The sequence below is a fragment of the Chelonoidis abingdonii genome, chromosome 9, assembly GCF_003597395.2.
Source record: "Chelonoidis abingdonii isolate Lonesome George chromosome 9, CheloAbing_2.0, whole genome shotgun sequence".
Taxonomy (NCBI): Eukaryota; Metazoa; Chordata; order Testudines; family Testudinidae; genus Chelonoidis; species Chelonoidis abingdonii.
In genome coordinates, this window is record NC_133777.1 from 44,009,588 (window position 1) to 44,026,384 (window position 16,797).

The 16,797-nt window shown below is 50.6% G+C and overlaps 1 protein-coding gene across 1 annotated transcript in view; it reads right to left on the bottom strand.

Moving 5' to 3' along the window:
* GRAMD2A (GRAM domain containing 2A) overlaps positions 1 to 16,797 on the bottom strand; it is a 93,242-nt gene that overhangs the window by 12,703 nt on the left and 63,742 nt on the right. Inside the window, exons 8-10 of the mRNA XM_075069470.1 lie at positions 16,577 to 16,639; positions 1,887 to 2,043; positions 353 to 455 (exon numbers count right to left, since the gene is read on the bottom strand). Of these exons, the coding sequence (XP_074925571.1) occupies positions 353 to 455; positions 1,887 to 2,043; positions 16,577 to 16,639 (323 nt within the window). The remainder of the gene's footprint in view (positions 1 to 352; positions 456 to 1,886; positions 2,044 to 16,576; positions 16,640 to 16,797) is intronic.

The following is a 16,797-nucleotide window of genomic DNA, read 5'->3' on the forward strand; positions in this document are numbered from 1 at the left end:
TTGGCTAATCCACCACTGACTGCAATCCCTTTCCAACAGTGTAGGAAGCTCTCTCTGGTATTCTCTCTCCCTCCACTGCCAATGTGTGTCTGTTGCCGAGAAGGTGGTTCAGTCCCAGGCCTTCTCCACTGCTAGTGCCAACTGCGGCATAGATCTCTGTCTAGCAACTGGACTGAGCCCACATCATCTGACATAGGCCACTACAGGACTGTCAGACGGTAATGACTTTCAGTTGCTATTGACTTGGGTGTGACTGGACCAGTGAGCCCTAGGGAAAAGGATCTGCAGCCAATGCACTCGGCTCTCCATTCTGCTCCCATGTAGCTGTATGTATGCCTGACTGCATGCTTACAGTACAATGAAGATTTTCAAGAGCTGATAATCAGACGGTCTCAGCTCTGCTACATAGTTTGGTTCCTCCTCCAATTCCTCCTCTTCGGTGTTTATTGCACTTTCTGAAACAAAAGCAAAGAGACACCTAAATGAAACTGACAGACTGATGGTTAATCTAGTTTAAGGACCCTATTCAATTGTCTGAACCAGCCTCGAACAGCTACAAAGCCCTGATATACCCCGCCCTCCTGATCGTTCGCTACGACCCTGTCCCTAGGGAAATCCATTTGTAATCCCTGACCCTTTCAATGAGTTTCTCTGTTTCAATTCCATTATACTAAGAACCTGTTCAATATTCACCACATCACCTGAGGGACGCCCAGCACAACTGAACTATCTCCTACAAGAGGAAAAGGATACTTACAAAGTAAATGCCTTTAATCCTTTGCTGCCCGGTGCAGGCACGAAGGCACCTCCCATAGGGCAAGTCCTACTAAGACTCATGGCAGGTAACAGCATGAAGCCATGCACCCCAAGGAGACAAACATCCCTCTCAAAAGCAAAGCTGTCTGGGCACCTTCTGTAGATTTCCTGACCCACATTTCAGGACAGGTTGGCCAAACCCTCTCTCAGTCAAGGAGAACATGGCTTCTACAGCAAGATCTCCAACAGGGCAATCCAACCAGAGCTAAGCTCTTAGATGTGCTAATTATGCCCCAGGCTCAGCATTCCTCTTCTTTCATCAGAGCTGGATCTGAGGAATCTGCAAAGAAACCTGCTGGCAGCTTTTTGTGCTCTTTCGGCCTCACACATGTAATGGGCATGAGTTGTATTCAAACAGGAATCTCCTCTCCCAAGGAGGCGGCTCTGTTGGACAGTCCACTTCAGCTGTATTCTTGGCTTGGCCTCCTGATCTAGGGAGAGGTCATGGGGTCCTCTCCCTGTGCGATCCCCAGAGGATACAGCTACAGAGCAACACACAGCAGCCCCACACGCACCTTCGCCGTTAGTGAACGAGAGTTATGTTCCACAGAGCCCAAAAAACCACTCTGACCTGCACACACCCTCCTCAGAGCACCAATGGGAATATTCCTCCACCACATGGTCAGGATTCCCAAGGGAAAATTTCTTCACACAAGAGGCAGCAGATACTACTTCCTTCTTCCTTGGAGGCCAGTGCTCTCATCTCCTGGACGCTGTTTTAGTGTCCTCCACCCACAGATGGGCACCAGGGCTACACAGGAGCCAGGGGAACATATTCTCAGTTATGCAGCACCCAGCAGAGGTTTGGCCTAGTGAGCTGTGAAAACTAGGAATGCTGAGTTCTAATACGAGTGCTGACCCGTATTCATTGTGTCCCTGACCAAATCACGTCGCTCTTGTGCCTCTGTTTCCCCATCTGTAAAATGTTTTCAGTGTAATAAGCTAAACAAACCATCAAAAGGAGGACAGCGGGCAGAGAGACGTTCTCACAGGCAAATCACAGGCATCAATGTACATACGTTGCCAGAGCTGGCTACTAGCTCTAACCTTCTGTCCCCGGCATCCCTCACCTGATACCAGGGGCTCCTCAGAATTAAAAGAGCTCTCCTTGGTGCTGAGGCTGCTGATGGACGCTCGGTGGATGCACTGGTAGTCTGCATCCGGGAGAGATAGGGAGAGAGAAGCTGGGGAAACCTTCCTCCACTTCACTTCTGGGACAATCACCTCCTGTGGAAGACACTGAACATTAGAACCACATTTCTCCATGCCTGCTGCCAGCAGGCATCAGAGAGAACCCGGGCCTCCAGCATGGACCATCCAAGCCCTGGAAGCGATTTCTAGGAGCGGATCTAAGCCCAGGGTTCTCACTCTGTGAGGCACGTGTCTGCTGGGCAGCAGTCTCCAGCCTGTTCTGCACAGCTGCAAGGCCCCCTCAAGGGCCTGTCTGGGCGGCCACTACCAGCCACATTCTCACTGCTTGGATTAGCAGCCTCAGAAACACCAGGAACACAGTATAAATGCTTTATCAAGTGCTGGAGCTGGATTCATGCCAGGATAGAAGAGCATCGTGGTGCAGGCCAGGAGGGCGTCCTTCCCGGAGCAGGGAGGGCTCGGAGAGCAGGTCCATGGCGGAAATACTGGTTGAGATTTTCAGAGCAAATCTCATGGTTTAGACAGATCTCCATTAATCTTAATGGAAGGAAGGGATCATTCTGATCAGTGGGTCTGACCTGCTGCACAACATAGGTCAGAGAACCTGATCCAGGATTCCTGTATCACTCTACACCACGGCCGCAGGGCTAGCAGCACTGCTGACCCACCTCGACTCTCTCCGAGGGCACCCCTGCGGTCTCAGGCCTTGTGCCTGCATCCCCTTGGGGTAGAATCCCACTCATTTCCCGCTCTCAGACTGGGTCTTGGACTGCAGCGCCGTGTCCCAGCCTTGACTGCTCAGCAGGTCTGACTGGGCTTGGCACCTGCACGTTGCCACGTGACAGCAGTGAATGCAGGGACCAGACAGTTCTCTTAGAGCACCGTTCAATCTTAACAGCAGGGACACAGCAATGCATAAGGTAAACAGGGTTTTAAAACAACAGTTCAAAGACGAGCTCTGTGTAGCTCAAAGCCAGTCTGTCTAGTTCACCAACAGAAGCTGGTCCAGTAAAAGATACTAATTCCCTGCCCCGCCCTTGTCTCTCTCATATTCTGAGATGACATGGCTACGCCACTACCATGACCATTCCAACATCCCAGCCTAGCTCTGTGGTTACTAGTGCAATAGCCAGGTCACATACAACAGTCACAAGTGCTCACAGCTCAGCCCCACGGCCACCACACTCTAGTTTGGCTATAAGTTACTGGGCTTATCTTTTAGCCACACATCCAATCTTGCTTTAAAAGATTCCTAAGTGCCAGAGAATCTGCCACATCCCTGGTAAAGTTGCCCAACAGTTAATTACCCTCAGCCTTAAAAATCTCCCCGGCAGCCTCCACAAAGCATAAACAAAAAGCGAATTTTAAAATCTTTCAGCATGTACCATTTATGGCACTGCTACCACCTCCTCCTATGTGATTTCAAACCTAGCTACATTCCAGCAGACCCAGGCAGAGGCACTTGTTTTATAAATATTTTGACAGATAAATTATATATTGCACAACTTATTTCTGGAGCTCACTATAAAACAGCTCCCAGTCAAACAATGCTAGAGCCTGAGCCAGATTTCTTGCTGAGGTTTTAACGCTTTGCCTCTTTCGGATGTCACTCCAGCCTTGCACTACCAAAGTGCAAGCAATCAAGTCACAACTGCAAACCCTAGGCTGTGCATCTTGCCTGCCAGTTATGTGCAGTGAGTGTGCTCCTTTGAATCCTTCCTTGGTGGATGCACAGCCTTCTGTTGGAGCCCATGGAGGCCCCTCTGGGGAGTTTGGGTACTGAGATATCAGGTTGCATGTACAGCCTTGAATGATGAGCAAGAACCAGAAGTACTGCAGAGAGTCAGTGATCAGACTAATGCGTAGTGTTTTTCTTTGGCCAAGTGGCTGCGTTGCTGATTTGTATGCCTTCTGCTTGGTTTGCTTGCATTAATCCCACAGCTGCAGTAGCCTATCAGTGTCTGGCGAGCTGGGTCTCCCTTGGCCTCAAGCAGATTTCTGCTATCTGGGGGCTATGGAGGGCACCTGACTAAAACACTTCCAGGTTCTCATGCTCACTAGCCAAGTTAAAAATACTGATTTTGCTTCCTTAATTCTGGAAGTGGAAATTTAATAGGACATTCAAATCTCACACTGCTGGAAATCAAGAGAAATTATGCTGACGTCAGAGCTTACGCCAGTGATCCGAACCAAGCCTTCAATTTATAAGTCTCTTAAATCTTCCGGATGCTGCAGTTATCAGTCCCCACAGGCCCCATCCTAGCCATCTGCGCAGCGAGGGGTCAGACTAACCCCTTCCTGAAAGCTGGGCCGGGATTCCATTTCTTCCGCCCTCACCTGTATCAACCTCTCTTAAAAGCTGGAGGGTCACAGCTATGTCCCCACTGAATGGGGACACTCCATTAGGCAAACTGAGATTTTCTCCCCAACAGGAGCTAAAATTCATACAGCTCTTAATTTCCTTTCTTGTCTGTTACTCCTGAGGGCATTCTGCACCAAAAAATTAAAAATTCTGCACTCAATATTTTAAAATTCTGCAAATTTTAGTTGTAAAATAAATGCAGCAGCTCCAGCCTGGCATTGGGGAGCACAGGCCGCAGGCTGCACAGAGGTGGGAGATCACTGTGCAGCTCTCGCCTGGGGACACAGACTCAGTGGTGAGGCTGCACCTGACCCTGATACAGTGCAAGGACCAGGCCTGCCCCAGAAACACCCCAGAGCCCTGCCCCTCCGTGCCAGGTGCACCAGATGTGGGCAGGTAGGCTCAGTAAGGCAGGATCCAAGTGTGAGGGGGATTCAGGTGTGGGTTCTGGGTGGGCCAATCAGGGTATGGGCAGCTCAGTGGAGGATGCAGATGCACAGGGGCTTGTTGTGGGGTTCTGGGTGCAACAGTAATGGGACTCTGCAGGGGGTCCAGGTGAAGGTGGCTGGGCTCAGCAAGGGGGATCTGGGTGTGGGGGGCTCACTGGGGGAGGTCCAGATACTGGAGGAGTGGGGCTCAGTGGGTGGGGATCCAGGTACAGCAGATTGGGGCTCACTAGGGTGGGTATCCAGGTGTGGGTGGCTTGTCAGGGTGGTCCAGGTGCAGGGGGAGTGGGACTTGTTGTGGGGTGTCTAGGTGCGGGGGGGGGGGGGGGGGGGGNTCATTGGGGTGGTCCAGATGCAGGGGGAGTGGCACTCATCAGGGGGATTGCAAGTGCTGGGGGCTGAGGCTCGGCAGGAGGGTCTGGGCATGAGGCAGTCTGGATTCACGGGGGTTGGGCAGATGGAAAACCCTTATGATTGGCTGCCTTCCCCACTGCCCTCGTCCTGACTGGTGGGAGCTGCTGCAGGAGGCAAGGCTCTCTCCTACCCCAGAGCCAACACTGTTGTTCTCATGGGAGTGGGAGGGGACTAAAGAGCCCAGCTGCTCAGGACGGCTCCCATCCCCTCCCCTGCAGCACAGCCTAGGAGGGTGGGGTGAGGAGCCCTGGGAGCTGCAGGACGAGCATTGGCGGAGGGCAGGACTGATTTGGGGGCAGAATTAATTGCTGGGCAGGTGGATGGGCAGATGTGGGGTGAGGACTCCTGCAGCAGGAGCCAGAATCTCCTTAGTAAATGTGAGAGTGTTGGCAACATTGTCCCTCCCACAGTGGAGATGGGCAGGGGGGTGCAAACACCTTCCCCCCGCAATAGACTCTTAAAAAATGCTCATGGGGTGGGGGAGGTCTGACTCATGATTTTAACCCCATCTCAGAGCTGCTGGCAAGGGTCTGAGCATTCCTTGCGCCTCTGGATCTGTAGTTCGTGAGAGAGGCATTTGTAAAACCCTAACCTGAGCTGACTTCACCCACACGGCTATATGAGCCCTGTGCTCTCTGGTCCTAGCCCACAAGGGGGAGCTGAGGGGGCTGGAGAACAGGGAGCAGGGCTTGCGTTGTTTCCAGTTGGCAGCTCTCAGGTGTGGAGGGCAGCCTAGCACCCCCGGGGGGAGGGGAAGTCTGATCTCCACCCCCTTGGGTTTGAGGAGCCCCATGCAGTGGCTGAGAGAGGCGAGGAGCCATCTCTGTGCTGAACCACGTAGGGGCCCCACTGGACAGGTGGAGACCTGGCAGGATTGGGACCTTGTTGCAGGGGTGTGGGGGGACAGTGCCTGGTGTGTGCTGGTTGGCAGTCGGGGAGTTCACACAGCCGCTCCTCACTGGGAATAAAGTGGCCCCTGTCCAGCCCTGATGTGGAGCAGTTGACAGCCGCTCCAAGGCACCACACAGTGGGGTTTGGACACAAGGCTGTTCTGCTCCGCTCTTCCCATCCTGTTAGTTAGCTCCCACGAGTGTTTGTGCGGTGCCAGTAGGGGTCAGTGTCTAGGCCTCACTGGGCATGTGTGTGCTGAGCCACAGCAAGCTGTGCTGAGCGTAAATCTGACTGCTCTGGGCACCTGGAGGGCAAAGACAGGGCCCTGGTGTGTGCTCTGGGCCAGCCCAGCTCCCCCTGTGCCTCACCCCAGCAGACAACTGGAAACAACGCAAGCCCTGCTCCCTTGTTTTCCAGCCCCTTCAACTCCCCCTTGTGTGCCGAGACCAGAGAACACAGGGCTCGTGCAGCCGTGTGGGTGAAATCAGCCCAGGCTAGAGTTTTACCAATGCCTCTCCCATGTACTATAGATCCAGAGGCGAGAGGGATGCTCACAGCCCTGCTAGCAGCTCCTCAGACAAGAGGTCTGCTACATTCCCCTTGACACGGTAGTGAGGAGGGAGAGTAGCAACTGCATCAAGCAGTTAGAGCTACAGACTGATCTGCAGGGAGAGGGACTCATGCAATAGCTTGTCCGTTCCTTCCCCTCCTCCTGAGCTGGCCAGGTCATTGGTCAGCTTCCAATAAACCAACCAACCCTTGCACTGGTCTGTGTTCTAGGAAGATGAATCAAGACATTGTCTTCAAATGAGGGGTCTTCTCTGGAGACTCCTCTTCCTACCCCACCGATTCATTGTCTTCTTCCTCTGGGCTTCTCTTTGCCCTAGAGGTTGGAGGGGCTCCCTGCAGAGTTCAGGACGGGTCCTATTAGACCTTCCTTCCTGCCCCATGGTAGGAGGTGGCTGTCTCGTTAGGCCAGGGAGAAAAAGCCCAGCTCGAAGGATCTACACGAGTTGCATCTTGGTGCAAAGCATTCACATGTGAGCACTGAGTGACTCCCAGAAACCACGTCCACAATGGCTCGGGGAGAAAGCTGTCAGGATGGATTCCTCACGCTCAGCAGCACTACACAGCCTGAACCCACGGCCAGCAGCTAACAATACAGACCCTGTCCCTAAAGCATAACATAGAATATGGTCTCAGGTAAGATGCTGCCAGCTTCTTCAAGCTGGCGCCTTAACCCCCAGCCTCCCTGGAGCTCCACTGGCTGTGCTGCTCTACTTCAAATCCCAGGCTAGAAAACAAGGTGGGATTTGTGCGCTGGGAATTCCAGCCCAGGGAGCAAAGCATCTCTGTGGCACTCAAGAAGGTGCATTGCAAATACTAAGCATACAATTGCTCTTACAGCTCCTTGTTGGAGCCAGGTAACTTCACTCGAGCTGTTAAGAGCTTCAGCTACAACAGGACCTTTTAACCTGCAGCAATTCCTATGCTATTACCATAATCTTGCTTTGTTCACACTCACCATTAACATTATCTAAAGGCCAGAACAGCTGTCCCTCCCGGGAGGCCCGACTCCTGGAAGTTCTGAGCACTTTATGGTGCATTAGGCAAATGGCTAACAGATAATAACCAGTTACTTGGCAAAGTAGAAAATAACTGGCGGTGATAAAAGACGCTCATCAACACAGTTGTAAAACTAATACAAGAGCTGCAAAAGGAATATTGATCACTGAAAGGGCCTCTGCAGCATGGCACGAGACCACATGACCGGCCATGTAACATAAGGAGAGGTGAGCAGAAATAGCAACAGATTAGGGCAATGTCTGCTCACATGGACGGAGACACTGGCTAGATCACCTCAATGTGCTGCCTCCCTGAGATCCAGGTGAGAAAACCTGCCCCAACGCTGGAACAGCTTTCAAGATGCTGACAAACGTGCCAGAGCTTCCCTGACACTGTCATAGCCGGCAGCCTGAGCTGTGAGAGTGCACGTCCCCTTTGCTACATCTACAGGGGCAGGCATGGAAAGGGAATATACGTGGATCCTGCTCTGAGTGGATAAAGCAGACACAGCTGAGGCAGCTTCGGCCAATGAATCTCAATAGCCAAGGTTCTCGGTTCTTTCATTTCAGGGCACAGAGTCCTCACTGTGGGATGAAGCTTTTTTAAAAAAGCCCCCAGGAGAGAAGAGTCATCCCATTATTACAACAGGATCCCATTAAGGTGGGGGCCCTGGGGCTAGAGCACTCAGCTGGCCCATAGACAGAGATTTACTCTCCCAGTCACTAGAGAGATTTTGCAGCAGGATGGGGAGCTGAAGGGCTTTGGATGGCACCAGCCTGAGCTCAGCAGATGGGATACTTTCCCTTTAGCAGTCAGCACAGATTGCCTGACTGCTCCCTTCCACGGGGAAGCCGTTCCCCGGCAGTGCGCACAGAGAGACAAGTCTCCACCTCGTGAGAGGCTGCAAGAGCTTTACCTTGCAAGCTGCTGTTTCTGAAAGTGACGCAGCCTGGTGTGACAGCAGCTGCAGAAAACGAGGATTTCGGAGAGATCAGCGCATCTCAGTGCTCCCTGCACAACACAGAGGAGCAGAGAGAAAGCTTCTCTGGGGCACACGGCTACCATGCGTGCAGCTTCAGTGAGGTAACCAGCTTCAGAAGCAGGCTATTACAAGAGAAGTCCAGCAGTCAACAAATCCAGCACTTAAAAGCTGTTGTCCTAGCCCCAGTTAACCCCTGCTGGAGATTCACTTAGTCTGCAGCGACTTGCATGCTGACAGCATTGCTAGTGTATGTCAGTCTCTCTCTGATTAATACAAAACACCTGTACAATCACCAGGTGGTGCGCACACCTTATCTGAGTAACCTGTGCTTGTACTGCTGTAACCCTCCACTCTCCTAGCCCCAGGTCCTTCCAGCTGTTAATCAACGTCATGTGAATGTAAAACAGATCGGAAGCCCTTTGGTCTTCCTAGAACCCTACTGGGTGCTCTAACACCATCAGTCATTCTCGGACTTTCCTCACCACGGCTCAGGAGGTATCTGTATCAAAAACTTGATACATCTCACTGAAAAAGTGTCTTGATCAGACTGATTTTTTTCAAAACTCGGGAAACATCTTTGACAGTTTCCTACACAAGACACTTGCCGTTCAACTTGCTGCCATAGGGATTTCACTCTGGGGGCAGCACAGATACCTGCCCTAAAGGGAGAGCTGGTAGGAAATTTTGCAACACCATGTTTTTTCCATTGGAAAATGCCAATTAGTGGAAAGGAAATTTCACAGAAATAGATCAGTTCCAACTAAACTTTCTTTGGGAAGGTTTTTCAGGTCCAGGTAAAAGAGAGAGACCCACCACCCCAGAACAGAAGGTTACTCACCTTGTGCAGTAACTGAAGTTCTTTGAGATGTGTGTCCCTGTGGCTGCTCCACTTCAGGTGTTCGTGCACCTCTGCGCTCGCAGTCGAAGACTTTTGGTAGCAGTGCCTGGCTGGGTCACACATGCATGGTCCCTGCCTCGGGCTGCTGCAGGCAGTTAACCGATGCTGTGTGACCAACCCCTACTCAGTTCCTTCTCTGCTGCAGAGACTAATAAGGAAACTCCGAAGTAGAGGGGAGGAGGGAGGGTAGCGGAGCACCCACAGGGACACACATCTCGAAGAACCTCAGTTACTGCACAAGGTGAGTAACCTTCTCTTCTTCTTTGAGTCCTGTGCCTGTGGGTGCTTCACTTTAGGGGACTTCAGAGCAGTGCCCTCCGATGGAACAAGGGGCTTCAGAGTTGAAGTCGTGACCTCGAGTAGTACAGAGCATCTGAAGGAGGTATCAGATGTTGCCTGTTCCTCTAAGGCATAGTGCTGTCTAAAGGTATGGGCTGAGGCCCAGGTAGCAAGTCTACAAATGCATGTGATAGGTACATTATGCAGGGAAGCACTGGAGGCTGATAAGGTTCTAGTGGGATGTGAGCAAATCCCCATGAGTCGCACTGAGAATAGCAGAGTTTTGTTTAGAGATCGTGCTCCTTTTGGAGCATTCAGTGATGGATAGAAACAGACGGTGATTTATGGGATGGTTTAGTCCTGTCTATGCAAGAAGCCAACGCCCTCCGAACATCAAGATTATGAAGTGTGTAATTTGTTCTACCTGTGTGGGGTTTAGGGGTGTGGTCTGAAGGAGGCTTTATCCTCAAAGAAGATCATGTATGGGGGTTCTGCCATGAAAGCCCACAGTTCTGCCACAAGTTTGACAGATGTCATTGCCACAAGAAATGCTATTTTCATAGAACGGAGTAGCAGTGATTATGTCATCATGAGTACAAACAGGGAAGAGGTGATGATTCGAAGAACCAGGTTCAGGTCCCATGGTGTGGTAGGCTCATGTAGTTCAGGGTAGATATTATTGAGTCCTCTGAGAAAACATTGGGTCAGTAGATGGGTAAAAGACAGGATGGCAACCCACCTTGGAATGCTGTGATGGTAGGTAGATGGACTTTTATTGATAGTTCGTGGATAGGTCTGACCGTCTGAGTTCTAATAGATTACCCTCTATACTGTGTTATGTCCCTGGGATGGAAGTCATCCGTTTTAGCTGGCACCAGGCCTTAACTCATCTCTCCTCCAGGATGTATGGGTGACAGTTCATTTCTGTTCAACTGCGTAACCATAGTTTGTACCTCCTCTGAGCAGATCAGCTCAGGTTCTGTGAGTCATGGAGCAGCCATGCTCTGAGATGAAGTTTCTGTGGATGCAGAACACGGGACAGCAGGTGAGACAGAAGTGGGAGTGCGATTCATGGATGCACGGTCATGCTGAGGGGGTAAGGATATCATGGTTTGGCGAGATCATGCTAGTAGAATTACTGTGGCCCATCCAGCCTGATCTTGTGGATCACTTGATTCAAGAAAGGAACAGAAGGGAAGGCATAGAGAAGGGGAGTGTTCCACTGGAGGAGGAATGCATCGCCTAATGACTGCACGCTGAGACCTGCACCGGAGCAAAAATGAGGGTGTTTGGTATTTTGTGCAGTTGTAGAAAGGTCTACTGTGGGGAACCCCCAATGTTGAAATACATGAAGGAGTACTGTGTTGTCAAGCTCCCTTCGTGGTCGTGAGAAATTTGTCTGCTGAAGGTTATCTGCTATGGGTGGATATTGTGTGTGATGCACCATCGTCAGGGTTTTATGGCTTGCCTACAGAGGTACTGTGAGTGTGCTCCCCCTTAGCTTGTATGTATTATATACAGACAAGGCTTCAAATAGCTGTGTCCTTGATGAGCGGCAAGAATTGGGAGTAAGCGTTGCAGACAGCTTGAAGTTCCAATAGGTTTATATGTCGAAGGGATTCCACAGGGGACCAGCGGCCCTATATAGAATGTGGGTGCAGGTGTGCACTGCATCCCAGGAGTGATGCATTTGTGGTCTGAATGAAGGGTGCCCCCGTGCACACGTTGGTCAGTTTTGCCCACCAGAGAAGAGGGTCCTTTATTTTGCCCAATATTGTGGGGTGCTTGTTTATGCTGTGCCTGTGTGAACAAAGCTGATACATAGCCTTCCTTGTAGGCAACGGATGTTTAATCTGGGGTGTCTGACAGCAAATGTTGTGGCTACCATGTGGTCAAGGAGATGGGGGCAAGTCCTGGCAGAGACCTGTGAGCTATTCGCACAGTGGGTATGAGGACGGTGAGAGTGACAGAATGTCGTCTTGGTAGTGAGGCTATGGCCCCAATGAAGTTCAGCTCTTGCACTGTTAGAATGGATTGGTCGGTATTTATTAGGAAACCCAGATTTCCGAAGAGGGTTACCATCTGTTCGGTGGCTTGCAATGCTGTGTGCTGGGTTGACATTTTTAACAGGCAGTCGCTTATAGCGTATAGTGTGACCATCTTGAATTGTTGTTTCTCTGACAAACTTATTGAACTATTGGAGGTTGATGGTTGGGATGCAGCAACTTGAGAAGTAGATTGTTGTCCACTTAGGGCCTGTGTCTGTGACTTTGTGAGTCAAATCACTGCTGTTGTGAATACACTGGCTGGTGGTATCGTTGGGATGTAAAGTAATTCCTCTGTTTCCTCTTGGGTTTGGAGTTATAGGTTCCCATGGATAGGAGAGTTACTCGTGAGTCCATGAGCAAGTGGAGAGAGTCGTCTGTCTTTTGGTGAATAAATTTGGGCTGGCAAGTCTTCCACCATGGACCGCACCTCTTTGGGGAAGCGGAAAGATAGAGCCATGAGGCCCTTCTCATTACAACCACGGTTGACACAGATGTTGCAGCCCTGTCCTCAGAATCACGTGCTGAGAATTGTTCTCCCTTGTCCTTGGCAATAAAATTAATAAATCTGGACATTTGTGCGTAGTTTGTATAGTTGTATTTTGTTAGTAATGTCTCATAGCTGGCTAAGCAGAGGTGATGGGTAGCCAAGGAGTAAGCCTACTGCCAAAACCGATCAAGTCTTTTCAGGCCTTATTATGAGTTGTGTTTCTGGGCTATTGTTGCATGTCACGTAGCTGGACTGCATCTATCGCTAAGAAATTAGGCACTGGACGCGAAGTCTGCGCCCTTTGTTAGTATGCACCTCCTGTCAGACCTCCCGCCAGCTGGAGGGGCAGCCGCAGGGATCCACGGAATAACTCTTACAGGGTCCATCAGTGCCTCATTCATGTGAAGGGCAATTTTTTTTAAACGAAGTGGATGTATGCAAAAAGTCCACTAGCCGATGCGGTATCACAGGGACTTCCTCAAGGGAGATGTCCAGAGAGGGCCACCCTCTCAAATAAGCCAAGGAACAGTCTGAAATCATCCCCTATATTAGGAGGAGGTGGCATAAAGGTGTCCTCTGTGGACAATGGCAAGTGGGTAGGTGATATCCCCTGCAGGAGCAGGTGTTCTTCCTCCTCTTCCCCTGGTACCATTGAGAGTGCTGGTACAGAAGTTGTGGGGAATTACTGTGTGCTGGGTCTGGCCGTGGCAGGCAGTCCCCCCTTGTGTGGGGCATATGACCCATGGAGTCCAGTATGCCCACTGGGATGGGAGCAGCATATGCCCCAGGAGAGACTCCTGGGTTGACTGACTCCTGATGGATAGGAGCCGCTGGGGGAATAGTTCCCTGTTCTTCCTCATATTCCTCCTTCAAATAAGGAGCGAGGCAATGAGTGATGTTGGGGATGCAGGGAGACTTGGTACCACGGACAGGGGGATCGGGGCAGAGCCAAATACCAGAACCCTCTGTCTGAGGAATTGCTGCTGTGCTGGTTTGCGTGGCCTCCGTGGCTGTCTCCTTGTCAGTGCCAGGGCTACAGAGGAGAAGGCAGTGCTGCTGGCTGCGCCTCTGTGCGTGTCAGGTGCGCCTTTGAAGCAGCCGCCTTTTGCAGTGGTGCTGCGGTACTGTTTGTAGATCGTAGTGCAGAGGCACAAGGTTTTGGTTTCCCCTTACTGCCTGTGTCGGAGCCGGCTCCTGTGGAGTGTCTGGCTCTAGCGGTGCCAGGATTTTCCGCTACTTTGGCTCCCAGTGCTGACAGCACAGCCGGTGCTGGTATTGGAAGCCTGCCTGTGGAATGAACAGACATCACGGTGCACAGGCACAGGGTTTCGATTTCCCCTTAGTGCCTGCGTCGGACCCCGCTCTTGTAGAGTCTCTGGTTCTAGCGGTGCTGGGGTTTTCCACCACCTCAGCTCCCAGCGCTGACAGCCCAGGCAGTGCTGGCATTGGATGCCTGCCCATGGAGAAGCTGCAGACTGTGGCATGGAGGCACGGGGCTCCGACCTCTCCTCAGTGCCTGTGCTGGAGCCACCCTACCATCTGTCTGCAGCGGTGCCGGAGCTCTCAGCCACCCGAGCTCCTGGCGCTGACAGCACAGCTGGTGCTATTATCATCATCATCTGTGGGACGGCTCTATTTTTTTTTATTCCTGCGGTGGGGAACTCCAATGCGGGGTGGAGAAAGGATCCCTGTCCGAAACTGGGGTTGGCAAAGGGGGGGAGGGGGTGGGGTGTCCCGAGCCTCATGCCCTGACGCAGGTCCGAGAGACCTCTCCACTTTGTGCTGTTCTGGCCGTGAGCCTGAGGCAATGCAAAAAACTTTGTGGCATGCCTGCTTCGCCCAGGCAGCAAACACACCCACCGTGGCTGTCAAGTCTGCGAAGCTGGAGGCAAGGCACTGAAGGCCCGGGAAACCGGGCTTTCCCGTTGGGGGGTGAGAGCTTTCACCCTCAAATGGCTGAAGTTCCTGGCCATGAGTTTTTTCTTATTTTTTTTTAAACCAAGGAGAAAAGAAAAGGGAAACAAGCTAAGTAGCTGGTAACAAGGAAACTAAGTAACTGACTGTAACTAATAAACTACAAAGTAGGGAGGTGCTGCTGATTGCTCCGCCTTGTAGCCAAGGGCGGTAGAGAAGGAACTGAGTTGGGGTTGGTCAGACAGCGTGGGTTAACTGCCTGCAGCAGCGCGAGGCAAGGACCACGCATGTGCAACCCAACTGGGCATTGCTACCAAAAGTCTCCGACTACAAGCGCAGGGGCACACGAACACCTGAAGTGGAGCATCCACAGGGACAGCACTCGAAGAAGAATAGCCAATAGCATCGTGGTCAGGGGACGGACATCCCAGGGAAGTGCCCTTACCACCGGACTATTGGGTATTATGGGGTGGCTCTCGCTTACTCTCTCTCTCGCTCATTTTTTCCCCCCATGAAAAATCTGAGAAGCTCCGGTTTTTGTTCCAATGCAGAATGAAATCAAATTTTGAAGCCACAAAATTTGTCACAAAATGGAATTCTTATTTTCCAGCCAGCCCTACTTAACATTTCTGCCAGCATCTTTCCACATACTTTGTGCTCTCTAGTGTGCTGGGATTTTCATACAGAGTTATTTCCCCTGCAAATACAAATAATAACTGTCATAAGTAGATAGGTAAGGTAAGGGTTAATTTTCTTTTCCTGTAAAGGGGGAACAAAGAGAACCAAACACCTGACCAGAGGACCAATCAGAGAACTGGATTGTTTAAAGTCAGGGGCGGGAATCTGTATACTCGGGGTCTTTGTTGTTTCCTCGGCTATGGTAAAACAGTTATCTTTCTAACTCCAATCTTATTCCAAGTTTCTCTAAAACATCTGTGAAGTCACAAGGAAAGCAAAGTAATCGGCTTATGATGAGCTTGTGTTGTATTTAACATGTATGTTGTTGCTGACTGGTTTAATCGGGCTATCTTTTAAATCCCGACTGTTTATTCTTATTTCTTATAAGCAAGAGCCGGTATTGAGTTTCTATATGCAAGATTATTGTTTTGTATTTCTTCTTTTATTAAAGTCTTGAGAAACTGGTGGGAGTTTCTTTTCCTATGAGGCAAAGGGAAAGGAAAGCCAGGCGTGGGCATTTTCCTATGGTTTCCAGGAAACGAGCAGGCTTACGGGAAAGACGAAAAAGAATCATCTCTGTTCTCTTGTGTTTGAAGTTTCTCTAGTTACTGCACGAACCAGGGAGGGGAATCTCCTTGGTGCTAGCGTGATTAGCTGTGAATGCATAGCCTCGGGATGCTAGGATTGCCTCTCGGTGTATTCAAAGAGTGAAGCATGCTCGCCGGCTAACCCAGGTGACGGGGGGAATCTGGGAGAGAAGAGAGGGAGACCCAGGGCTCTGGGTCTTGGGGGTCCCCCAGGGGAAGGTTGGGGTGACTCGGGGGGGGGGGTACTAGGAACCCCAATAGTCCTAGTTGGTGGCAGTGAGAAAATATCCAAGCTGGTAGTGAGCTTGGGGAAGTTTCAGGTAAGCACCCAGATTTTGGACGCTAAAGTCCAGATCTGGGACAGGAGGCTTTATTACAACAACAAAAGCTGATCTTGGAGTCTGATCCACTGGTGAATTGGTTGAACAGAAAGTTTATGATAAGATATTTTTAATCTATTGGGATTTTTGCTCATTTAATCATGTTCCCAGCATGTTATGAGTGTTTAGGACTCAGGCAGTTTTATTCAATTTTAAGATCTCAGCTCTAACCAGCAATGAAGAAGCTGTTTGAATGTCAAGCAGATTTTATTTCTATTAACCTGGACTAGATACTTGAACATGAGCCTTCAATTCAGGCATCACCACAAGGTTTTCCGAATGATCCCCTTCACACCCCACACCCCTCATTAACATCCATTTCTGTCAAGTCATGCTGGACTCTGTCAAAAGATTCTGCAGCCCATGGTAAAAAAAAAAAAAAAAAAAAAAAAAAAAAATGGAGCCTAACCATGACCTTCCCTAACAACCAACCAATGTTAAACATGATTTTGGCTGTGGGAGGAGGCAGGCAGAGGAGCCGGTGTTCACCACACTCCAGTGCTGCTTTTGGCAGGTTCAAAGCGATGGGGATTTTATTAAACTTGCTAACACTTCAAACAGATGTTTCACAGCCTGCAGCGTTAGTGTTCGTATGTTCACTGCAGGGGCATTTTACCAGGGGCATTCTGTGATATTCTATTGTTATTGATTCCTTGTTTGTAAATATGGCTCTTACCAGCGATACGGAATCAGGTTCCTCTGTGAATTCTTTCAAACTCAAACTCTTCTTACTCGAAACCTGGAAGAGAGGAAGGAGCAGACATTACCGACCCATCAACAGGGGATCTCCACTTCTCCACTGGAAGAAGCATCCTCACTAGGACACTCCGCTGCCCCTCCCCACCTCCCACAACAGAAAGTTATAGTAACTCTGGGTTCCAAAGCTGCTGGTGAGCC